Here is a 26,688-nt window from a genome sequence, read left to right as displayed (position 1 = left end):
AGGCCACTTAGTGTGGGCTTATTAATTTAGGTGTCAGTAGCTGAGTTGCTTGAAGACATCAAGCCGCCACTTGAAAAATTATATGCATCTGCAAAAAAAGACAAACTATTGGTGTAAATTTTATGCACAAATGAGGATAATGCTTATATAATTGATTCACACTAAAGCACCAGTGTTAAAAGTAATCATAAAGCTACAGTAATTTAGACACACCCATCAATAATTATGACCATAAGTAAAGTAATAATTAAGCAGAATCGAAACAAAAAAATATTATTATTTATAAATGCAATTTGTTGGAAACCTACAAATAAGAGTCAACCAGTTTATCATAACTCTGATTTCAATTAAGCCCTTTTTTATGTATATATATTTTAGATATGGTAGCCCACTGATTATAGCTAGTAAGTAACAAATATTTTTCTTTTTTATTTGTTTTATATTTTCGGATGTCATCAAGCAGATTTGAAATAATTGAACAATAAATTTTAAAATGTTTTCTCAGTTAAAATTTTAAGGGCTCTAAACTTAAAATTAATTTTTTTTGTAAAACTATATACTGTATTTATTTTTTATTTGTTTCATAAAACCCGAAAGAGAGTTTCCATTTAGCATGAGGACATTATAATCAAATATTTGAACTGTCCTGTTGATTTAAACATGTACATTTTCTATCAGTTAAGTTACATACTTCTCTGCCGTATCCTCTGAAAGAAAGGAAATCCACTCGAGGATAATGGACCTCCACTCGTACTCTGCAATTTAGACACACCCATCAATAATTATAACCATTAGTAAAGTAATTAAGTATTAGTAAAGTAAGAGTGACTTACTTTATATATAATATCTAAAATATATATATATATAAAATATATTTATAAAATGTATTTACTCTGGTACGATTAGAGCTGAAGTTCTTCAGTGAAAATGTTCCTGTCAATGCTTCTCGGACCTGCAACCACAAAATGAGCAATATTAAAGCATAGTTTTTATCTAATTGTGTGCTTTAGGTGAAAAGTGGTGTAACATCCTTAGAGTCATCATACCTTACTATCCAGTAATATCCCAAACAGCAAAATGAAGAAACCCTTTTAAGAGATAATTTATGAAACATTTACTTAAATATGACATCTAGAATGTGTAAGCTTAAAAAATAATTTTAGATGTATATTAATGTATATTAATATATGTGTGCATGATGAAGATTACAGAGAAACAAGAAGATTAGTTGAATTTTTTTACCTGCAGTGAATTAAAGAATGCAAACACTATGTGAATTCCACGGTTCGGTGATACCAAGGTTCCAATGCCGAATCCCCACGTTAGACCAAAGAGAGGTGTTAGAATCGCCACACATCTAGCAATGACTACTAGAGGATGTTTCTCATCTTGCTGAATGGAAGCACTAGCTCCTCTCCTCAACATCTTACACAGAACCACAATAAGCACCAGGAAGTTTATAGCTACAATAGTTAGAGCAGGAATCACAAATGCCAGGAGGGCCTTCGTTTGACTCCAGTTTAGCCAACAATTGTAATTTTTTTGAATGTATCCATGTTGCCCAGCTGTAGATGCCACAGTAACCACGGCTATGATTAATGGGGCTCCATAGCCAACAGTAAAGGCTATGGCCATCATAGTACCTTTGCTCATTCTGGAAAAGACCATAAGGGTGCGGTAGAGGAGCAAGAGTGCTGACAACAACATCCAGAAGAAAAGGGCCAGATAAAAGAAGTGCATGAAGAATGTGGCTGTACTGCAGGGACCTTCGCCTCGGTTAACTACCGCTGCTCCAATGATAAAGCATATGTCCGCAATCAGTAAGGAGAGAGCGATATTGACTATAGAGACATGACGCATGTAGGACGTGTCATTTCTTGTCACTGATTTCCATATAATGATTTCAATGAGGAGGCACAAAACCAAGCAGCCCAATGAAATAGCAACACCGATGTAAGTTATATAGTCTAAGATTATGGCTAAGTCTTTATCCGGAGTAAATGGTGACATCAGAATGGAAAAAGATGTTGTGTGGTTGCATTCACATCTAACTCTTTTAGTTTCATTTTCTAATGACTTTAGTAGACATCCAGTCGAGTCCCATCCCCCAATGCCATTCAAAAGGTTAAAGTTCCAAAAGACACACTGAGGGTTTCCCAACGTCATATTGTTGACCTCAAGAGAAAGGGAGATTTTGTTAATTGTTGTATTTGTCTCAATTACAGCTACATCTCCATTAATGATGGTGCCAGTTTGATTGCTGTCTTCGTAGGTCAGATTTCGAACAGGTAAGATATTATTAAAAGCTGAAGAAATGATGACTGTAAGGGATGTCTGTGCACTCGCTACTGGAATATTTATTTGGGTTGTTGAATTTATTCCAAATGTTCCAGAAAAGGGGGCAGTGATGGAAGTTCTATCAAGAGAACTAAGTTTTGTTTTTATTGAGAAGTTATTATCTGATAGTCTGGTTGCAATCTTCTCAGTCGATTTTAGAAGTTCAGAACTGGCATTTTTTGTTGTACTGTTGCTGTTTAGAAGCATCCATGTGCTTTGTGCACCATCAGATCCAATCACATCTGTTGTTTCTAGAAAATTCTTTAAAATTTGAAGAAAAAAATATATAACATACAGAATAGACAATCATTTACAGTAATTTATCAATAATAATACACTAATCAGTCATAACATTATAACACAAAACATTATGTCCAATGTTGTGTAGGTTCTCCTTGGGCCTCTGGCCCATCAGGGAATGACTTCAGAACGGCAAATCTTTTGGGGTTTTGTGGGTTGCGTGTGGGACCTCTGTGCATCAAACTTGATTGTCCAGTGCATCGTTCGGATAGGGATCCAAAGAGTTTAAAGGCTAGGATGGCTGTTTTTTGCCTGCCAGGCCCTGTGAGTGGTGGGCTATGTGTTTTTTTAATCGTGGCAAGCATTAACTTTTTTGATGAATTGCGCTGCATTGGCTTTTCTGTGGGATCAGACCTGTTGAGTTAACTTTTGCTCCCCACAGGCGTAAATGATCCTGTCAACAGTTTACTGGTATATAATTGATAATCAATGTTAATGGTTTGTTGTGTTAATGTTATGGCTCATCAGTGTATGTACTAAATATTTACAGAACAGGGGTTGCAGAATAGTTTATAAGCGTAAAATTGCTACATATTATGAAATGCTGCTTTTAGTACAAATTATAAGGAACTGAAAAGTCGATGTTTAAGCTACAGTGGTATCTTGGCATACAAATTGAAACCATTCTAAAAGGTAAGTTCTTGGAGCGAAAAAAAAAGAAATAATGTAAGTGCGGATAATTCATTCCAGCCAATACCAATATAACCATTAAAATCTAATTTTGTGCATATAAAACACTAAAAACATTTAAAAAGACACTAAAGGTAATGAAATAATTGGACATTAAATCTCACTTAACCTGAATTTGTTTCCTCTCAGCACTGGGTGCTTTAAAAACAAAAACTGAAAGTAATTCCCTTTACTTCTTGCTGCTGTGCTTGCTAACTTTCTTGAGACCCATGATGATGTGTCTTCACTAAATCTTGCACAAAATGCAAAACCCCACAAAAACTAGGTTTTGCTTGTCTTTTCACTGACGCAAAGAAGTGACTCCCGGATCAACTTAGCTGGGGTTTGGCTCAATTCAGTCGCTTGTATGCTAAAAACGTTTTTCCATGCTGAGACAAAATTTCTTTAGCAAGAATTCTTAAGGCTTTAACTTAATCTAATTATTTAAAAATTTACTTACCTTCATAACAGGTTGACTAATTAAAATTGTTTGTGAGAGATTGGAAATAGTGTTTAGTATGTCTACAATTGTTAATATTGTAGCTGAAGAGTCAGTGATATTTTCACTTGCAAATAAAGCATTAGTGCTGAGGTTGACCATAAATTGGGGGATTTTGTCTAGCTGTAAAGTCTGCCAAAAAAAAGTAATAAATAATTAAATGAAAAAACAAAGAGAAGTCACATAATTTGATTTGTTATGGAAGAAAGAAAAAAAAGTCAAATTGCCTTAGCTGTATCTTGTAAATTTTTAAATATGGGAAGAACACAGTAGTTTTCTATTGGTTTCCAGATGTTTGGGGATGTACACTGAGCTACTTGGTAGCCAACCATGCCTCCACTGCAGTTACCAGTGCTTTCCACTCCCACATTTCCAGCTCCAAATACATTATCAAAGCAGTCAAATGCTAAAAAAAATACAATAAAATAATGTAAAATAACATTTTGTTGTAGATTTAGGGGAAAATCTAAATAAAAAAAAATGGTTACTCACTTTCGTTAACTATATTTAAGGTGATGCTCTTTGAGTTGTAATTCTGACTTGTACTTTCAGGGAGGGGATTTTGGAGTTGGCATCTCACCTGTGCTACTACATTATTCATGCAGTCTGTTTGTTTAACTGAATAGTTGCATGATATGCAGCCGGTCACCGGGTCTGTGCAACACAAGTAAATGTCAAAAACACATAAAAAATCAGGGACATTTTCCACCAGCCATTTACTGTATTCAAAATGATGAAGGCTTAAAAAAATATTCGGTAATTAGAGTAGTGTTACTTATTCATTTCAAGAAAGAAAAAAATCCATGTGTCTTACTTGGCGGTTGTGAGTTGCAAGCATCCCATTTCACTTGGTAACCTGACTGAACACAGCACTGCAGTGGGACTGTGGTATTCTTACATTGTAAAAGTTTGTTACTGGTCACTTGGATATTGGGGTATTGCTCAATATTAATGCTTTGCCAGATCACATAAGGCATTGAGTTTACTGTTGTTGTGCAGGCATATTGGCCTGGGAAAGCAGAGAGGAAATAAATAATATTTATAAAGATTTATAATTGTATAATGTAATTAGAATTATATAATGTAATTAAAATGTAATGCAAAATTACTCAAGTTTCTAAATTGCTGTTAATTTTTTTTTAGGTGTTAAAAATACAATCTTCATTATTTTTCAACATCACAAATTCAGATTGACCAAATCCAGGTAATAGAATTATGGTTATTCAGGATATCACAGAAAGAGCAATGGATTGCTGATTTTGCGGTCTGATCCACAGTGTACCCTTCCTGCTCCCTGTGCAGTCTACTTTTCAGGAACTACTTGCCAGTCGGAATGCAGCACTCCTAACCAACATTACATTCAGTTACATTTAATAACAAGATAGGGTTAATTTCCTTAACAGCAATAACAAACATGCTGTTTATGTAACGTTTGTGGGTGTATCGGGCTGATGTTATCGCCGTGGGCTTAAAAAGGGCAGGCATACGCAGAGGGTTGTCAAATTAAAGAGTCTTTTATTCAACATAAACTAATCATACAGGAACAAAACACTGGTTCTTTCAGCATTACCTCCACACAGGCTCTAATGCCCATGGACATTAACACATACAGGACATTGTGACACAGGCTTAAACACACACACGGCCTCTAATACCCTCAGACATGGTTACATGCTCTATGTTGTGACTCAAAGACCAAGAACCTATAACTTAAAGGGGTCATACAGCACTACATGCACTATTTTAAGCTGTTTGGACTAAACTGTGTGTTAGGAGAGTGCGTACACAACCACTCTACGATGATAAAGAGCCGCCCAGTGGTTTTCTTTTCGTTTATTACAGTAACATCCCCCTTCTGAAATCAGGCCAATCGCAAAAGCCTTGCCTTGTGACGCCACACCACAAGAGGGCGTTCCTACACAAGTTGATTGACACTGGTGTTTTAGCAAAGACCCGCCCCGAGTGAGAAGACGCTGTCGGCCATTGTTTTTTCGCCGCTGGAGCAAAATGACGCCTAAGCGAGTGTTGTGTACAGTTGTTGGGTGTAATAGCGAACACAGCAGTCGTCATTCACTACCTAGGGTTAGTGACCTAGGGTACCTACCTAGGGTTAGGTATCTGAGCCACTGAGGACGCAGTGGCTGAATTTAGTTTTTAAAGCTAACGTCCCCGCTGATTTACCTAAATGCGTTCATGTTTGCACTACTCATTTTTCACCAGACTGCTTTATAAACGCGGGTCAATATAAAGCAGGTTTTACTAGGAAGCTGCTCCTAAAAATCGGATCTGTACTAACGCTTCGTGTTCCTGCTTCATCTTCACCAGGCTCGGTGAGTGTGATTTATTTTACTATGACTCTTTGCAGATCGCCTTTTCTAATAATCACGATGAATGCGGAGTGTAAGTTAACTTACACTCTCATAGAACATGGTTATGGCTTCTTCTCTGTGTACATCCGTCTCTATATAATCCCTAATCGCACGTTTATAATAAACAATGCATTAAGGTGATTGTCTAGTTGCAAACTGTGTACGTAGTCGGAAAACTATTATGCTTACCTTTGTTACGTTAGATGGTTTATAACGATGTCTGTCGAAGATTAAGAAGTCATGTAAACACATCAGTAAACACATCGCGTCCGTATTTCTCTCAGTAAGTTTCTCCGCTTTTGTTGTTGTTGCTCGCGGCAGCGCAACAGCCCATTAATTCATGCACATGCAGTGATAAGAAAGAAAAATCGAGTCGATGCATGTCCATTCTTTTAATTTCTGCGTTGTCAGGCGATATTACAAACTTCCGTGTAGGTTCCGTACTTAAATCAAACCAAAAACGACTGAAGAAAACAGGCTCGGGCTCTATAATCCATAGTTTTCCAGTTTGGACTGCATTACCCACAAAGCACTGCGTTGTGGCAATGCGTTGTGGCAATTGCCCGCACTGGACTACACTTCCGCCGCTATACCCCACGTGTCACGCCCCACAATCTCAGCAGAGGTCATGAGCATTTAAATTAGCATGTACTGAAACAGGTTGCTGAGAACAGAGCTAGTTTTTACATTTAATGAAAAATATAATGTGTAGGACCTTTAAGCTCTCAAAATGAAATCACCCCTGTGTTCCTATGAGCGATGCACACATACACTCAACACGCACGCTCCTATGAGCAATGCACACATACTCACACACACCCCTATTAGCACCACACACACACTCATAGAAAGCACACAGGCTTAGAACTACCGGCAGGGAGAGACAGGAGGGAGAAACAGACAGGAGTAACTGAACATAATAAGACACATCACACTTCCAAATACTCACAAACACAGGTAAACCCAAAAAACACACTTAAATACATTCACCTCAAAACAAGCCTACAGAACCAGTTCAACACAAATAAACAAAACAAAAGCCCACTAGACAATATTAATGCTCGACTCAGTTTCCCATAACTAACAGCTTTTTATACGATGTCTAATGAGCCACCTCGGTTCAGGTGAAGCTTAGTCATCACCTGACCGAGGTGCCTTCTGGCAAACTGGGTCTTCTAAAAAAAACTACAAACAAACCCTGCCACAGTGCCCCCTAGGGGCAGTCCCTTACAGTTTATTCTTTGTTAAATTTATATATATAAATATATATATATATATATATATACTAAAATATATTCATAAAATAAACTTAAAGTATCCGGCTAATTAATTAAATAAATAAAACAATCTTGCGGTGTCGCCTAACTTTGATACACTACAATTTATTACCAACAAATAAAGCATGCTTATGAAATTATTACATTTGGGGACACAATGAAATGACTGCAATCACAAAAATAAGTAAGCAGAAACATTAAATCATTATTGACAAATAACCAACTGTTGGCACAAATTACGAAGCGTTGAGAGCTCCGCTGCTCCAAATTAAGACTTGGCTTGGGAGCTCATGACAGAGCGACATGTACTCCTGACTCAGACAAAGAACTGACTGACTGACTTTAAACCAATATTCAAACTAACACACCTGACATGACAAACATTTGTAGAGACTTTATGTGACAAAGATTCATGTCGTCCATGTTGTATATGACTGTTCCCTGCCTGAACATAACTATATTGCTTTAATAGATAAAACAGCGGCAACAATATTTAATCTTAATTTCTTCAACGAAAAAAAGGACACTGGAAGGAAGCAGGCCGCATAACAAATCATGGCAATGTGTGATGCCATTAAACAACCTTTTCTATTATATCAGGCTTTCTCATAGCAGCAACAGACAAGGAGGAATTTTTGGAACCATTTATCAGATATATCCCTAAATCATCCATATGTAACTCTAATCTGAGATCTTACTGATTCATATGCTGATGCGTATCTTCTGTAGTGTAGGCTTGAATATAATAAATAATAAAGTAACCTCTCCAACTGACTCTATACTATACGTAAGTATCTGGGTCGAAGAAAAGAGCAGCTTGAAAGATGACCTGGATGTTTGGGACACTGATTTTCCTCACCTTTTCAAATTTCCAGACCTATTAGTATGAAAACACACATAGCAGAATTGTCCACATATTATGGATTGTTTTTACTTATGCTTGTCTTATTGACATGTTATGTCTAATGTACAGGTAGATTAGTCAGACTTGAACTAATCTACCTGTACATCAGATATTTTACTCTTTTCTAGACAATTGTGAAAAGTGATGTTTGGCTTCAAGGTCTTGGAAACTGGCTTTAAATTAAATCTATTAAAAAACCCATCCCCTGCTTTGATTTAAATATAGCGATTACAGCAAAGGGAAGCGTGTAATACCGTTTACTGTGCAACTGACAACCTAGCCTGTTAGTTAGGAGTGCTGCATTCCAATCGGCAAATCATTCCTTAGAACTGGACTGAACTGCACCGGGAGCAGGAAACCCACTTTAAAGTACACTGTGGATCGGAACAAAAAATCAGCCATCCATAGCTCTTTTTCCCGGATGATATCCCGGATGTGAAGACCTGTTTTTTTTTTCTATCTGAATTTTAATACCTGAATTTTATTACCTGCATTTTCTCGATCTGAATTTATGATGTTGAAAAATAATGAATATATTTTTAACAGTTGAAGACATTAAAAGATATGGAAAAAAAGGAGGTATTGGTGTCCACTACAAAAGATAATTTTGTGTTTGTAAGCTCATGTGTAAAGCGTGCATGTACTGTTTCTTATAACACACGTGTGTGTGTGTGCGTGTGTGCGTGTAAAGCAAAAGAAATTCTCATTAGAGAGGTTAAAAATCCATTTTCTCTTTCCCTCTCTGGTTTAGCCTCTGTCGTTATGTGTGCGCATGTGTAATTTGACACCGTGCCCCCCCCACTCTCTTTCTCTCTCTCTCTCTCACCTTTACACCCCCCACACTCTCTCTGCTTTACACAGAACCACTGTTCTTTCGCGATTCTTTTCAAAGGTAAAGTGCAGGTAAATTTTTTTTATTTTTTTTATTTTACAGCAGTGATACTATTAGTGTGTCACTCACGCGACTGTCATTAGCGATGTTCCTTGCTAATTTTTCCGACAAAATTTTCCGTTAATGTCTAATCCCTCTAAGAGGCTAAATTAACAATAATTTGTTACTTACCACTGTTAGTGGAAGAAGCATTATTGAGCTCAAGGATATTGGCTGACTGAGGTAGTGGGACCCCATTCAGAGACCAGTTTAGGCTATTATTAACTGGGGGATTGCAGGTCAATGTGAGATTCCTCCCAGGATATATATTGCCGCTGCTTGTATATAGTCCATCTTTCACTAAAATAAAAAGGACATCTTTATTTGTCTACTCTAAGTACTTTTAACATTAATATTGGAGACTTGGAAATTTTTAAACAACCCTTACCGCTTCGACTGAATGCATTGTTGCTCACATTAAATCCCTGAGACTGGAGATCATTAGCAACGTTTTCATTTGCTGATACCAAATCCAGGTTAACACTAGTAGTGCTGATATTAAAGTCTGCCAAGACACTACCAGACCTGTTAAAACAAAGAATAAGACCTTACCACTTGAACTGACCTTTAAAATATTATCTACAACCTCTCCAGGTTTTCAATTAAAACATGAAGATCTTAATTTGTATTTACTTATCTTATCTTTTGTATTTAAATAGTGATTTCAATAATTAAAATAACAGCAAGATTTGGATAGATTTGATAAAGACCAGGACTTATATACATTAAAAATGTATAAGTATTACACTAAGATTGCATTAAATAATATCACCTGAAGTTGGTGACTCTTGCAGAGCCTGCCATGTAACCAGTTACAGTTTGGTAGCTTAAATCAATCTGAGGGGAAAAATGCCAAGCATTTCATATTTACACTACCGTTCAAAAGTTTGGGGTCACTTTCTAACTCCATGATCGTTCCTAATTTTTATTTCTTTCTACATTGTAAAGGAATGCTGAAGGCATCCAACATATGCATTAATCTTCTTTAAACAATTAATATTGAGATGTGTCTGCTACTTATGCTCTGTAAAGTCTTCATAACGCCTCTAATCTGAGGTGCTGTTAATTGGTCATTTTTCAGGCTGATAACTCTAAATGAACTTCTCGTCTGCGGCAGAGGTAGGTTTTGGTCTTGCCCTCCTGGGACGGCCTTCATGAGAGCCAGTTTTATTATGGTGCTTGACGGATTTTGCAAATGTACTTGACAATACTGTTCTTGCAAGAACTATTACAGAAAGGCTGACCTCTGTGTCTTAAAATAACAACTAACTGTTGTTTTTGTTGTTGTTACATAATTACCTAATTTCATGTGTTTTTTTTTATAGTATTATAGTTGTATCATTGTAGAATGTAGAAAATAAATCACTAAACAAAAACAAAGAAATTTGCAAGTGACCCCAAACTTTTGAACAGTAGTGTAGTTGTACATTCGAGTGGAATTATATGTCACAACACTATTTATACTTTAAATAATAACAACAGCAGCCACAAAAATACTACTACTACTACCAAAAATAATATACTGTGTAACACTTACTGCACTCTCAATATCCCTTTTATATTTTTGGTATTTTGTACTGGTTTGGTCACTTAGTTGAGTGTCAAAAACTTCATTTATTGCCAATGTAAAGGTTAATACATGGGTGTCTGTAAAAACAACAAGAACACAAAGTGAGAAATTAATAGACAAAAGATAAGTGTTACTAATGGCTCAATCCAACTGAGGCAAATAATTAATGTCCTAAATAAATAAATATTAAATAAATTGACATTAAAAATAATAAAAATAATTATTGTCACAATACATACATTTAAAAAAAAAATCACTGTGCCCTCCAGGAACTGAAACCTATTTACCTCCTTGGAAAACTATGGCTATTGTTCTACTTAGATTTATATTTTCATCATTTGGCAGATACCCCTTGTGCAGAGCGACTGTAGTGTAAGTGCTTAGATGTTCCAATCACTAAATATATCCGTACACTTGTTCACCAATTAGAAGTACTATCAGTCAAAAAAGGTTTTGTTTGGAGTGGGGGTTAATCCAAATATACAAGAAACAGACAGGCCATTAGACAGTACTTACTGTAAGATGTTCCTATGTTTTATTGACTAGATCAGTATTAGAGCTCACTCTAATGTTTGATGGGTAACTAAAGTTTTTATTATTTTATGATATTTCATGGCATATTATTTCAACTAGTGAACATAGAGTGAAAGAATGAATGAATGAATAAATAAATAAATAAATAAATAAATGCTTTTTAAACAATTAATTGTCAATTTTAATTGTTAAAGAAAACTGGCCAAACTGCTTTTATATACAGTAGGTCTGCAACAACTACTAACAAACATTTCAGGGTTTTTATAAACAACCACATGCTCTATGCATAATTTAATGGTTATATAAAATGGTTTAAGGGTTATATATAAGCAGTCCAATTTATTCATTACAGTAAATTATGCATTAGGCATTGGAATTATGCAGTAAAGGAAAACCACATACTTATAATATTCTCTTGTCAGATTCATGATGTAATCACCCAGAATGATTTTTAATTGACATTTTCTTTAGCTGCAAGCCATTATCATCAATATTAAAAGAAATAAACACTTAAAATATATCAGTCTGTGTGTAGTGAATCTATATAATGTGAGTTTCCCCTTTGAATTAAATTACTTAAGAAAAAAAGGATTTTGTGTATATAAAAATCTGGTTTCAACTGTATGTATACAAAACGTACACACACACACACACACACACACACACACACATAAATTTATATTTCAAACCTGCAGTTGTGGTGGTTGTAGTGGTGCTTTGTGTTGTAGTGGATGTTGCTATGGATGTGGTAGTTGTGCTGTTCAGGGTTGCATTAGCTGTGGAAGTTTCTGTGGTTGTGCTGGTTTGGGTTGAAGCAGATATTGCTGCAGATTGTGCCATTGCCCGAAAAGGTGGAAGAAATTAAAGAAAAAAAACATGATTTAAAATCATGTTGATTCATTAATTGTCACTAGGTATTTAAAAAAGTACTCTGCAAAACAATTATGCAGGCAAGGTATTTTTTAAGTTGACATTCTGTTGTGTTTTCTTGCTGAAAGTACTACTCGGTGTCAAACCCCTGTTCTGATCTTTAAGATTTTATTTATTTTTTTTCTTCCCTTGTATCCCGTGTTGTTTACATGTCTATTCAAGCACATGGCATTTGTTTTTTTGTTTTTTTTTTCTGCCTGAATCAAGGCATCTCTTCAACAAATAAAACCCTGAAGGAGACCAGCATTTGTGTCCGTTCTGATTCCCTGACATTCGGATAGTTTTTTTGGTAGGCAGCTGCTCTCCCCTCTTTTTAGCACTGCGTATAGCCACTGAACTTTTTAGTGGTGCGCAGTACCGAAGCATACCGATGTACTTTCACCTCTTACTTACTAAGCATTAGCGTTATTTAAAGCAGCATTTTTCAGTTTCTAGATTTTCTTTGAAATACTTGCCAAACAATAAACTTTGAAAAATTTGTCCAAAGAGAATAGGAGTTTGCATTGAAATACTGCTAGGAAAAATATTCAATTTATCATTTGTCATTAAAACAAGAGTGTCAAAGATTTTTGCAAGCAATTGTATGTATGTGTATGTACCTGTGTATATTACAAAGGTGAGTAAAAAAAACACTCTCTACCTGTAGAACTCTTTTAATTAATTTTTAGAAAAAAAACATACTTTTTCAACATAATCCTCTTGCTTTTTAATACACTTTGTCCCTTTGTCAATAAGCTTCCATATTCCATTATTTAATTTTTTTTAGGCTGAGCTGGGAGTCACAAATGCACTGCTGTCTTTACTTCTTTATCAGAAGTGAATCTTTATCCTAGTAGGGCTGCTTTCATAGGACCAAACAAGTGAAAGTCAGATCGAGCGAGATAAAGACTATGGGTCAGATGCTTTAACATATGTGTGTTGACAGTATGAGCAGAAGTGTGCAGACATGCGCACTTTTTTCTGATAAGGTTTCAATACTGGCCCAGAAAACTGTAAACATCAAATTTCCAGCTGATGGGTACCTTTTTACCTTTTTCATGGTCGACGATTGAGGATGTTTCAATTAGAAAATCTGCCTTTTACTTTCAGGCTCGTAGATGAATCCATGTTTCGTCACAAGTAATGATTTCTTTAAGAAACTTTTACCTTCCTTGTATCCAAACCCTCATGATTCTTAAGTACGCTGCTTAAGTACTGGATTATTGTGTGTTTCTTTGCCTCAATTCTCTTGTGTTTTGTTTCATGGTTTTTCACATTGCTGATTTCACCTTGTCCTCTCGTTATCACATTTCTCGTCTCTGGGATTAAATTGTCGCTTTGCACATTGGTTTCCCAGCTTTGATCTCACGCTCCCTCGTTTTGACCACAGCTTTTGTTTCTCATTTTGACCACAGCTTTTGTTTCTCGTTTTTGGATTGACTTGGTCTTTGATTTTTCGTCTTAGATCTCACACTTGCTCATTTTTGACCACAGCTTTTGTTTCATGGTTTTGGACTGTCGCCAAGCGATCTAACGCTTTTGCTTTTGACTACGGCTCTCGATTTGTGATTTGGCTCTGATGCGTCGCTGATTGATTTTCCAGGGTTTGAACCTCGCTTCCACCCTCCAACCACACTTTTATCTAACTTTGTGATCGATCATCTGCACTTGGATTTAACTCGTTCTGATCCGCCTTGTGACACAAACACTTTTGTTTATGCTTTTCTTTGAGTTGTTTCAGTACCAGATACACCCAAAGATCACAAAAAAAAAGAATCACAACATACAAATTAACTTTACAAGTGGGATGTCTATTTTTACTCGCACCACAGTTTCAAATAAACTGATGTATCACTTTCACAGCACAAACAATCCGTGTAGCCAACAGAAGATACAGCGGAACCTCTGCATACAAATGTAATTTATTTTGAAAGCGACTTCTTAAGGCAAATATTCATATTCCAAAATGCATTTTCTCATAGAAATGAATGTAAATGCTGATAATCCATTTCACCCACTTAAAAATATTACCAATTTCCAACACTGTCATCATAGTTCTGCATATTACACCAATCAAAACATTTAGAAAGAACATGCAAATTAAGTAAATTATTAAATAATAATAAATAGAAATGAAATATCACTTATAATAACCATACTGTTACATATGATTCCTCTTAGCACCGGAACTTTTTAAAATTATAATAATAAATTACTGAAAGTGGCTTCTTTTTCTTTTTGCTACCGTCCAGCTATCTGTGTCTTTACTGAACCTTGTATAAAATGCATACGATTCAGTTCATTAATTTGTAGCCAAAATGCTTTGGATGCTGATTCAAAATTATTGCAAAATGTAAATTTATTAGGTAAAATCCATAAGGGAATGCATTCGTATGCCCAGATTTTGCTGTATATTAATATAAATATTTAATAGAACTGGAGTGTGGATGATTTTAGACACAACCCCTTATATCTGCGATATTTTGATTAAGGCTTTTAGACATCTAAATGTGATTTCACATTAATCACGATACAGTGACATTTTATTGATAAACTATGCCTCATTGCCATATTTCCAGTATAAACAAAACAGGTAACTGATATATAGATTAGATTGGATTGGATTAGATTAGATTCAACTTTAGTAGAGCAAGATGGTGGTGCATACACATTGCAAGGCACAGTATCTCTCCAGGTTAAAAACCTTAAACATTTACCAAACATTGCTTAACTAAAAACCAAAAAAAGGAATTTAAAGAAATGACATGAATATGCTCAAGTTTCACTGTATTTAAATAAAGATATTTAATATAACTGAGTGTGGATAATTTTAGACACACCCTCTGCGATATTTCAATTGAGACTTTCAGACACCTAAATGCAATTTCACATTAATTATAATAAAGTGACAATTTAATGATAAACTATGCCTCATTTTCAGTATAAACAAAACAGGCAACTAATACATATCTTGAACATTTACCAAATGCTGCTTAACTGAAAAACAAACAAAAAAGAAACCTGAAGGGAATTTTACTGATGGTGTGGTCTTTGTCAGGAAAAATAACAAAATAGAAAACAAAAACATCATAGAATAATAACTTACATCATTAGAATGTAAGTGGAATTTTACCTGTGGGTGTTATAGCTGGACATGTAGAATTATCTATGAGTCAAAACAACAGAACGATTAAGAATTCCTATTAAAAGAATTTATTTAACTGATATTTAACTCTTTAAATATGTCAAGGGTTGTACAGAAAGAAATATTTTGAGCATATCCAATGCTTGAGACAGCATCCATCAGACATAATTGTTTTTGTATTACGTATTATACATACCAGTCAGCTCACTGATTGGCTGGCAGAAGTGTCCATCATTTGGAACAGCATTAATGCAGCGACAGAAGGAATCAGTGATGTTATTACAAGAGCCATACTGTGTGCACTTTTCACATGGCCATAAATACTGATCATCACATCTGCACTGATATTCAGTACCATTTAAACTGCATACTGTGGGAGAGAGACAAGGTTTTGTTAGCTTTTATTTATTTATTTATTTATTTATTTATTTGTATGTTTGTTTAAAATGGTTTAAAGGAAACATATTGACTGCTTCTTAGATATTGTGTAAACACCCATAATTAAACAAAAAAGTGTAACCTGATTATCTTAAAATTTAAAGTAAGTAAATATTTTGGGTCAAAGTCTTCACATCAGGTATGAAATGTTAGGACACTCTATGACTAAGACTATTAGATGCTGGATCATAATCACATTATGATCACGTTGTGACTGTAAAATTCAGCAGACACTGAAAAGCCACTTACCTGCAGTGATGTTTATGTCAATCACACTGGTGTAATTATTTATTGAGGGTAAATTGTCCATGTTCAAATAATTTCTTAGTCGATCCAGGACTGTTATATCTGTGCTGTCAATCTCAAACTCAATCAGATAATCAGCTGAAAGGTGAAATAAAATTCCATGTAAGGTTACTGTATAATTTTGTGAAAATAAAGTAATAAGATGAAATATGATATGAATTAAGTTATAGGATTTGTTGGACTTTGTGAGGAATGCTAAAAAATTGTGGAAAAACTCGAAGAGTCTGAAAACTTTCTGTTGCCACATTGAGGATGTTTCAATTAGAAAATCTGCCTTTTACTTTCAGGCTCGTAGATGAATCCATGTTTCGTCACAAGTAATGATTTCTTTAAGAAACTTTTACCTTCCTTGTATCCAAACCCTCATGATTCTTAAGTACGCTGCTTAAGTACTGGATTATTGTGTGTTTCTTTGCCTCAATTCTCTTGTGTTTTGTTTCATGGTTTTTCACATTGCTGATTTCACCTTGTCCTCTCGTTATCACATTTCTCGTCTCTGGGATTAAATTGTCGCTTTGCACATTGGTTTCCCAGCTTTGATCTCACGCTCCCTCGTTTTGACCACAGCTTTTGTTTCTCGTTTTTGGATTGACTTGGTCTTTGATTTTTCGTCTTAGATCTCACACTTGCTCATTTTTGACCACAGCTTTTGTTTCATGGTTTTGGACTGTCGCCAAGCGATCTAACGCTTCTGCTTTTGACTACGGCTCTCGATTTGTGATTTGGCTCTGATGCGTCGCTGATTGATTTTCCAGGGTTTGAACCTCGCTTCCACCCTCCAACCACACTTTTATCTAACTTTGTGATCGATCATCTGCACTTGGATTTAACTCGTTCTGATCCGCCTTGTGACACAAACACTTTTGTTTATGCTTTTCTTTGAGTTGTTTCAGTACCAGATACACCCAAAGATCACAAAAAAAAAAGAATCACAACATACAAATTAACTTTACAAGTGGGATGTCTATTTTTACTCGCACCACAGTTTCAAATAAACTGATGTATCACTTTCACAGCACGAACAATCCGTGTAGCCAACAGAAGATACAGCGGAACCTCTGCATACAAATGTAATTTATTTTGAAAGCGACTTCTTAAGGCAAATATTCATATTCCAAAATGCATTTTCTCATAGAAATGAATGTAAATGCTGATAATCCATTTCACCCACTCAAAAATATTACCATATTACCAATTTCCAACACTGTCATCATAGTTCTGCATATTAAACCAATCAAAACATTTAGAAAGAAAATGCAAATTAAGTAAAGTATTAAATAATAATAAGTAGAAATGAAATATCACTTATAGTAACCATACTGTAACATATGATTCCTCTTAGCACCGGAACTTTTTAAAATTATAATAATAAATTACTGAAAGTGGCTTCTTTTTCTTTTTGCTACCGTCCAGCTATCTGTGTCTTTACTGAACCTTGTATAAAATGCATACAATTCAGTTCATTAATTTGTAGCCAAAATGCTTCGGATGCTGATTCAAAATTATTGCAAAATGTAAATTTATAAGGTAAAATCCACAAGGGAATGCATTCGTATGCCCAGATTTAGCTGTATATTAATATAAATATTTAATATAACTGGAGTGTGGATGATTTTAGACACACCCCCTTATATCTGCGATATTTTGATTAAGGCTTTTAGACATCTAAATGTGATTTCACATTAATCACGATACAGTGACATTTTATTGATAAACCATGCCTCATTGCCATATTTCCAGTATAAACAAAACAGGTAACTGATATATAGATTAGATTAGATAGGATTAGATTAGATTCAACTTTAGTAGAGCAAGATGGTGGTGCATACACATTGCAAGGCACAGTATCTCTCCAGGTTAAACACCTTAAACATTTACCAAACATTGCTTAACTAAAAACCAAAAAAAGAAATCTAAAGAAATGACATGAATATGCTCAAGTTTCACTGTATTTAAATAAAGATATTTAATATAACTGAGTGTGGATAATTTTAGACACACCCTCTGCGATATTTTAATTGAGACTTTCAGACACCTAAATGCAATTTCACAATAATTATGATAAAGTGACAATTTAATGATAAACTATGCCTCATTTCCAGTATAAACAAAACAGGCAACTGATACATATCTTGAACATTTACCAAATGCTGCTTAACTGAAAAACAAACAAAAAAGAAACCTGAAGGGAATTTTACTGATGGTGTGGTCTTTGTCAGGAAAAATAACAAAATAGAAAACAAAAACATCATAGAATAATAACTTACATCATTAGAATGTAAGTGGAATTTTACCTGTGGGTGTTATATCTGGACATGTAGAATTATCTATGAGTCAAAATAACAGAACGATTAAGAAATCCTATTAAAATAATTTATTTAACTGATATTTAACTCTTTAAATATGTCAAGGGTTGTACAGAAAGAAATATTTTGAGCATATCCAATGCTTGAGACAGCATCCATCAGACATAATTGTTTTTGTATTACGTATTATACATACCAGTCAGCTCACTGATTGGCTGGCAGAAGTGTCCATCATTTGGAACAGCATTAATGCAGCGACAGAAGGAATCAGTGATGTTATTACAAGAGCCATACTGTGTGCACTTTTCACATGGCCATAAATACTGATCATCACATCTGCACTGATATTCAGTACCATTTAAACTGCATACTGTGGGAGAGAGACAAGGTTTTGTTAGCTTTTATTTATTTATTTATTTATTTGTATGTTTGTTTAAAATGGTTTAAAGGAAACATATTGACTGCTTCTTAGATATTGTGTAAACACCCATAATTAAACAAAAAAGTGTAACCTGATTATCTTAACATTTAAAGTAAGTAAATATTTTGGGTCAAAGTCTTCACATCAGGTATGAAATGTTAGGACACTCTATGACCGTAAGACTAGTAGATGCTGGATCATAATCACATTATGATCACGTTGTGACTGTAAAATTCAGCAGACACTGAAAAGCCACTTACCTGCAGTGATGTTTATGTCAATCACACTGGTGTAATTATTTATTGAGGGTAAATTGTCCATGTTCAAATAATTTCTTAGTCGATCCAGGACTGTTATATCTGTGCTGTCAATTTCAAACTCAATCAGATAATCAGCTGAAAGGTGAAATAAAATTCCATGTAAGGTTACTGTATAATTTTGTGAAAATAAAGTTATAAGATGAAATATGATATGAATTAAGTTATAGGATTTGTTGGACTTTGTGAGGAATGCTAAAAAATTGTGGAAAAACTCGAAGAGTCTGAAAACTTTCTGTTGCCACATTGAGGATGTTTCAATTAGAAAATCTGCCTTTTACTTTCAGGCTCGTAGATGAATCCATGTTTCGTCACAAGTAATGATTTCTTTAAGAAACTTTTACCTTCCTTGTATCCAAACCCTCATGATTCTTAAGTACGCTGCTTAAGTACTGGATTATTGTGTGTTTCTTTGCCTCAATTCTCTTGTGTTTTGTTTCATGGTTTTTCACATTGCTGATTTCACCTTGTCCTCTCGTTATCACATTTCTCGTCTCTGGGATTAAATTGTCGCTTTGCACATTGGTTTCCCAGCTTTGATCTCACGCTCCCTCGTTTTGACCACAGCTTTTGTTTCTCGTTTTTGGATTGACTTGGTCTTTGATTTTTCGTCTTAGATCTCACACTTGCTCATTTTTAACCACAGCTTTTGTTTCATGGTTTTGGACTGTCGCCAAGCGATCTAACGCTTCTGCTTTTGACTACGGCTCTCGATTTGTGATTTGGCTCTGATGCGTCGCTGATTGATTTTCCAGGGTTTGAACCTCGCTTCCACCCTCCAACCACACTTTTATCTAACTTTGTGATCGATCATCTGCACTTGGATTTAACTCGTTCTGATCCGCCTTGTGACACAAACACTTTTGTTTATGCTTTTCTTTGAGTTGTTTCAGTACCAGATACACCCAAAGATCACAAAAAAAAAAGAATCACAACATACAAATTAACTTTACAAGTGGGATGTCTATTTTTACTCGCACCACAGTTTCAAATAAACTGATGTATCACTTTCACAGCACGAACAATCCGTGTAGCCAACAGAAGATACAGCGGAACCTCTGCATACAAATGTAATTTATTTTGAAAGCGACTTCTTAAGGCAAATATTCATATTCCAAAATGCATTTTCTCATAGAAATGAATGTAAATGCTGATAATCCATTTCACCCACTCAAAAATATTACCATATTACCAATTTCCAACACTGTCATCATAGTTCTGCATATTAAACCAATCAAAACATTTAGAAAGAAAATGCAAATTAAGTAAAGTATTAAATAATAATAAGTAGAAATGAAATATCACTTATAGTAACCATACTGTAACATATGATTCCTCTTAGCACCGGAACTTTTTAAAATTATAATAATAAATTACTGAAAGTGGCTTCTTTTTCTTTTTGCTACCGTCCAGCTATCTGTGTCTTTACTGAACCTTGTATAAAATGCATACAATTCAGTTCATTAATTTGTAGCCAAAATGCTTCGGATGCTGATTCAAAATTATTGCAAAATGTAAATTTATAAGGTAAAATCCACAAGGGAATGCATTCGTATGCCCAGATTTAGCTGTATATTAATATAAATATTTAATATAACTGGAGTGTGGATGATTTTAGACACACCCCCTTATATCTGCGATATTTTGATTAAGGCTTTTAGACATCTAAATGTGATTTCACATTAATCACGATACAGTGACATTTTATTGATAAACCATGCCTCATTGCCATATTTCCAGTATAAACAAAACAGGTAACTGATATATAGATTAGATTAGATAGGATTAGATTAGATTCAACTTTAGTAGAGCAAGATGGTGGTGCATACACATTGCAAGGCACAGTATCTCTCCAGGTTAAACACCTTAAACATTTACCAAACATTGCTTAACTAAAAACCAAAAAAAGAAATCTAAAGAAATGACATGAATATGCTCAAGTTTCACTGTATTTAAATAAAGATATTTAATATAACTGAGTGTGGATAATTTTAGACACACCCTCTGCGATATTTTAATTGAGACTTTCAGACACCTAAATGCAATTTCACAATAATTATGATAAAGTGACAATTTAATGATAAACTATGCCTCATTTCCAGTATAAACAAAACAGGCAACTGATACATATCTTGAACATTTACCAAATGCTGCTTAACTGAAAAACAAACAAAAAAGAAACCTGAAGGGAATTTTACTGATGGTGTGGTCTTTGTCAGGAAAAATAACAAAATAGAAAACAAAAACATCATAGAATAATAACTTACATCATTAGAATGTAAGTGGAATTTTACCTGTGGGTGTTATAGCTGGACATGTAGAATTATCTATGAGTCAAAATAACAGAACGATTAAGAAATCCTATTAAAATAATTTATTTAACTGATATTTAACTCTTTAAATATGTCAAGGGTTGTACAGAAAGAAATATTTTGAGCATATCCAATGCTTGAGACAGCATCCATCAGACATAATTGTTTTTGTATTACGTATTATACATACCAGTCAGCTCACTGATTGGCTGGCAGAAGTGTCCATCATTTGGAACAGCATTAATGCAGCGACAGAAGGAATCAGTGATGTTATTACAAGAGCCATACTGTGTGCACTTTTCACATGGCCATAAATACTGATCATCACATCTGCACTGATATTCAGTACCATTCAAACTGCATACTGTGGGAGAGAGACAAGGTTTTGTTAGCTTTTATTTATTTATTTATTTATTTATTTATTTATTTGTATGTTTGTTTAAAATGGTTTAAAGGAAACATATTGACTGCTTCTTAGATATTGTGTAAACACCCATAATTAAACAAAAAAGTGTAACCTGATTATCTTAAAATTTAAAGTAAGTAAATATTTTGGGTCAAAGTCTTCACATCAGGTATGAAATGTTAGGACACTCTATGACTAAGACTATTAGATGCTGGATCATAATCACATTATGATCACGTTGTGACTGTAAAATTCAGCAGACACTGAAAAGCCACTTACCTGCAGTGATGTTTATGTCAATCACACTGGTGTAATTATTTATTGAGGGTAAATTGTCCATGTTCAAATAATTTCTTAGTCGATCCAGGACTGTTATATCTGTGCTGTCAATCTCAAACTCAATCAGATAATCAGCTGAAAGGTGAAATAAAATTCCATGTAAGGTTACTGTATAATTTTGTGAAAATAAAGTTATAAGATGAAATATGATATGAATTAAGTTATAGGATTTGTTGGACTTTGTGAGGAATGCTAAAAAATTGTGGAAAAACTCGAAGAGTCTGAAAACTTTCTGTTGCCACATTGAGGATGTTTCAATTAGAAAATCTGCCTTTTACTTTCAGGCTCGTAGATGAATCCATGTTTCGTCACAAGTAATGATTTCTTTAAGAAACTTTTACCTTCCTTGTATCCAAACCCTCATGATTCTTAAGTACGCTGCTTAAGTACTGGATTATTGTGTGTTTCTTTGCCTCAATTCTCTTGTGTTTTGTTTCATGGTTTTTCACATTGCTGATTTCACCTTGTCCTCTCGTTATCACATTTCTCGTCTCTGGGATTAAATTGTCGCTTTGCACATTGGTTTCCCATCTTTGATCTCACGCTCCCTCGTTTTGACCACAGCTTTTGTTTCTCGTTTTTGGATTGACTTGGTCTTTGATTTTTCGTCTTAGATCTCACACTTGCTCATTTTTAACCACAGCTTTTGTTTCATGGTTTTGGACTGTCGCCAAGCGATCTAACGCTTCTGCTTTTGACTACGGCTCTCGATTTGTGATTTGGCTCTGATGCGTCGCTGATTGATTTTCCAGGGTTTGAACCTCGCTTCCACCCTCCAACCACACTTTTATCTAACTTTGTGATCGATCATCTGCACTTGGATTTAACTCGTTCTGATCCGCCTTGTGACACAAACACTTTTGTTTATGCTTTTCTTTGAGTTGTTTCAGTACCAGATACACCCAAAGATCACAAAAAAAAAGAATCACAACATACAAATTAACTTTACAAGTGGGATGTCTATTTTTACTCGCACCACAGTTTCAAATAAACTGATGTATCACTTTCACAGCACAAACAATCCGTGTAGCCAACAGAAGATACAGCGGAACCTCTGCATACAAATGTAATTTATTTTGAAAGCGACTTCTTAAGGCAAATATTCATATTCCAAAATGCATTTTCTCATAGAAATGAATGTAAATGCTGATAATCCATTTCACCCACTTAAAAATATTACCAATTTCCAACACTGTCATCATAGTTATGCATATTACACCAATCAAAACATTTAGAAAGAACATGCAAATTAAGTAAATTATTAAATAATAATAAATAGAAATGAAATATCACTTATAGTAACCATACTGTAACATATGATTCCTCTTAGCACCGGAACTTTTTAAAATTATAATAATAAATTACTGAAAGTGGCTTCTTTTTCTTTTTGCTACCGTCCAGCTATCTGTGTCTTTACTGAACCTTGTATAAAATGCATACGATTCAGTTCATTAATTTGTAGCCAAAATGCTTCGGATGCTGATTCAAAATTATTGCAAAATGTAAATTTATTAGGTAAAATCCATAAGGGAATGCATTCGTATGCCCAGATTTTGCTGTATATTAATATAAATATTTGATATAACTGGAGTGTGGATGATTTTAGACACACCCCCTTATATCTGTGATATTTTGATTAAGGCTTTTAGACATCTAAATGTGATTTCACATTAATCACGATACAGTGACATTTTATTGATAAACTATGCCTCATTGCCATATTTCCAGTATAAACAAAACAGGTAACTGATATATAGATTAGATTGGATTAGATTAGATAGGATTAGATTAGATTCAACTTTAGTAGAGCAAGATGGTGGTGCATACACATTGCAAGGCACAGTATCTCTCCAGGTTAAACACCTTAAACATTTACCAAACATTGCTTAACTAAAAACCAAAAAAAGAAATCTAAAGAAATGACATGAATATGCTCAAGTTTCACTGTATTTAAATAAAGATATTTAATATAACTGAGTGTGGATAATTTTAGACACACACTCTTATATCTGTGATATTTTAATTGGGACTTTCAGACACCTAAATGCAATTTCACATTAATTATGATAAAGTGACAATTTAATGATAAACTATGCCTCATTTCCAGTATAAACAAAACAGGCAACTGATAAATATCTTGAACATTTACCAAATGCTGCTTAACTGAAAAACACTGATGGTGTGGTCTTTGTCAGGAAAAATAACAAAATAGAAAACAAAAACATCATAGAATAATAACTTACATCATTAGAATGTAAGTGGAATTTTACCTGTGGGTGTTATATCTGGACATGTAGAATTATCTATGATTCAAAACAACAGAACGATTAAGAATTCCTATTAAAAGAATTTATTTAACTGATATTTAACTCTTTAAATATGTCAAGGGTTGTATAGAAAGAAATATTTTGAGCATATCCAATGCTTGAGACAGCATCCATCAGACATAATTGTTTTTGTATTACGTATTATACATACCAGTCAGCTCACTGATTGGCTGGCAGAAGTGTCCATCATTTGGAACAGCATTAATGCAGCGACAAAAGGAATCAGTGATGTTATTACAAGAGCCATACTGTGTGCACTTTTCACATGGCCATAAATACTGATCATCACATCTGCACTGATATTCAGTACCATTCAAACTGCATACTGTGGGAGAGAGACAAGGTTTTGTTAGCTTTTATTTATTTATTTATTTATTTATTTGTATGTTTGTTTAAAATGGTTTAAAGGAAACATATTGACTGCTTCTTAGATATTGTGTAAACACCCATAATTAAACAAAAAAGTGTAACCTGATTATCTTAAAATTTAAAGTAAGTAAATATTTTGGGTCAAAGTCTTCACATCAGGTATGAAATGTTAGGACACTCTATGACTAAGACTATTAGATGCTGGATCATAATCACATTATGATCACGTTGTGACTGTAAAATTCAGCAGACACTGAAAAGCCACTTACCTGCAGTGATGTTTATGTCAATCACACTGGTGTAATTATTTATTGAGGGTAAATTGTCCATGTTCAAATAATTTCTTAGTCGATCCAGGACTGTTATATCTGTGCTGTCAATCTCAAACTCAATCAGATAATCAGCTGAAAGGTGAAATAAAATTCCATGTAAGGTTACTGTATAATTTTGTGAAAATAAAGTTATAAGATGAAATATGATATGAATTAAGTTATAGGATTTGTTGGACTTTGTGAGGAATGCTAAAAAATTGTGGAAAAACTCGAAGAGTCTGAAAACTTTCTAATGCCACTGTAAATATAAAATGTTAATGTTAACAAAATTAACAAAGTAATTGTAAATTTTCCCATGGGGATCTATCTATCTAAACTACATTTTTACAATAAAACTAAAACAATTGCAGGTTGATTCATCAAATGCGACAAAACTTTGGGAGATACTGAATAGCAGTTTATAAATTGATATCCTCTTAAAGATAAATAAAGATCCTTTTGTGCAAATCACAAGGGGGGAGGGGGGGTGCATTTTTGCTCACACTGCATTTACAAATGAAGTGATGTAACACGTTCACCGCACAGACAGTGGTGACCCATCAACCCAGCCAACTGACAACACAGTGAAACCTTAGCAAACAAAATTAATCTGCTTTGGAGGCCAGTTCTTCAGGCGTATTGCAAAATGTTTGCAAAAACTTAGTTTTCATAGAAAATAATGTAAATGCCGATGATCTGTTCAACTCACCGAAAAATATTACAAAAAATCCCATTTCGACGCTCTAATTATATTATTGTATATTAAAACAATTAAAACCTTTACCAAACATTTCTTACCTCACTCTCTCTTATCGTGATTACTGCTTAATCCTGTATTCAGGGGGCCTGGAGCCTATCCCAGGAGACTTAGGGCACAAGGCAGGGGACACTCTGGACAGGGTGCCAATCCATCGCAGGGTACACAGACATACACTTACTCACACAGTATGGGCAATTTGAGAACACCAATTAACCTAACCTGCATATCTTTGGAATGTGGGAGGAAACCCACCAAGCCCGGGGAGAGCATGCAAACTCCATGCACAGAGCTGGGAATCAAGCCTGGCCGGGAATCAAACCCAGACCCTGGTGGTGCAAGGTGACAGTGCTAACCACTACACCACCGTGCACATTTCTTAAGTGAATAAAAAAAAAAAAAAAAAAAAAATCCAAAGAAAATTACATTTATAGGCAATAAAAATCGTGATGGTGCAGTCTTTGTCAGGAAAAACAACAAAATGGAAAATGCCTCTCTTGGCCTCTGATTAGGGTTGCGTCACTATACTTGTGTTACTCGACCTCAGTGCAGCTTTTGACACCATTAATCATAGTATCCTCCTTCACAGATTGAAAAATGTAGTAATACCTCAGGGAAAGGCCCTATTCTCAGAT

The 26,688-nt window shown here is 34.6% G+C and overlaps 1 protein-coding gene across 1 annotated transcript; it reads right to left on the bottom strand.

Moving 5' to 3' along the window:
- On the bottom strand, nt 1-26,030 carry LOC128545502 (adhesion G protein-coupled receptor F5-like). The gene is made up of 21 exons (XM_053515814.1): nt 26,006-26,030; nt 25,255-25,389; nt 24,768-24,941; nt 24,560-24,592; nt 22,230-22,364; nt 21,735-21,908; nt 21,527-21,559; nt 12,080-12,214; nt 10,824-10,933; nt 10,059-10,123; nt 9,675-9,811; nt 9,419-9,586; nt 4,620-4,814; nt 4,298-4,459; nt 4,033-4,211; nt 3,767-3,937; nt 1,243-2,598; nt 1,047-1,088; nt 893-952; nt 692-755; nt 1-88 (listed from the first exon to the last, which is right to left on the bottom strand). Exons 1-21 carry the CDS (start codon nt 26,028-26,030, stop codon nt 27-29), a joined length of 3,615 nt encoding a protein of 1,204 aa, XP_053371789.1. The 3' UTR covers nt 1-26.
- Between the last annotated feature and the right edge of the window lie 658 nt (nt 26,031-26,688).

Source organism: Clarias gariepinus, chromosome 17 (assembly GCF_024256425.1).
Source record: "Clarias gariepinus isolate MV-2021 ecotype Netherlands chromosome 17, CGAR_prim_01v2, whole genome shotgun sequence".
Classification (NCBI taxonomy): Eukaryota; Metazoa; Chordata; class Actinopteri; order Siluriformes; family Clariidae; genus Clarias; species Clarias gariepinus.
Note: the sequence above shows the minus strand (reverse complement) of the source record. Positions and strands in the feature narration are given on the sequence as shown.

Bases quoted from the DNA above. Each gene is read 5' to 3' on its own strand.
- LOC128545502 (XM_053515814.1), bottom strand. From the start codon at position 26,030: ATGGGATTTTTTGTAATATTTTTCG. The intron at 22,365-24,559 runs GTAAAATTCCAC...TTCACCTTTCAG, and splicing joins TCCAGATATAACACCCACAG to CTGATTATCTGATTGAGTTT. The intron at 10,934-12,079 runs GTTTGAAATATA...TTGTTTTTACAG, and splicing joins TACAACCACCACAACTGCAG to ACACCCATGTATTAACCTTT.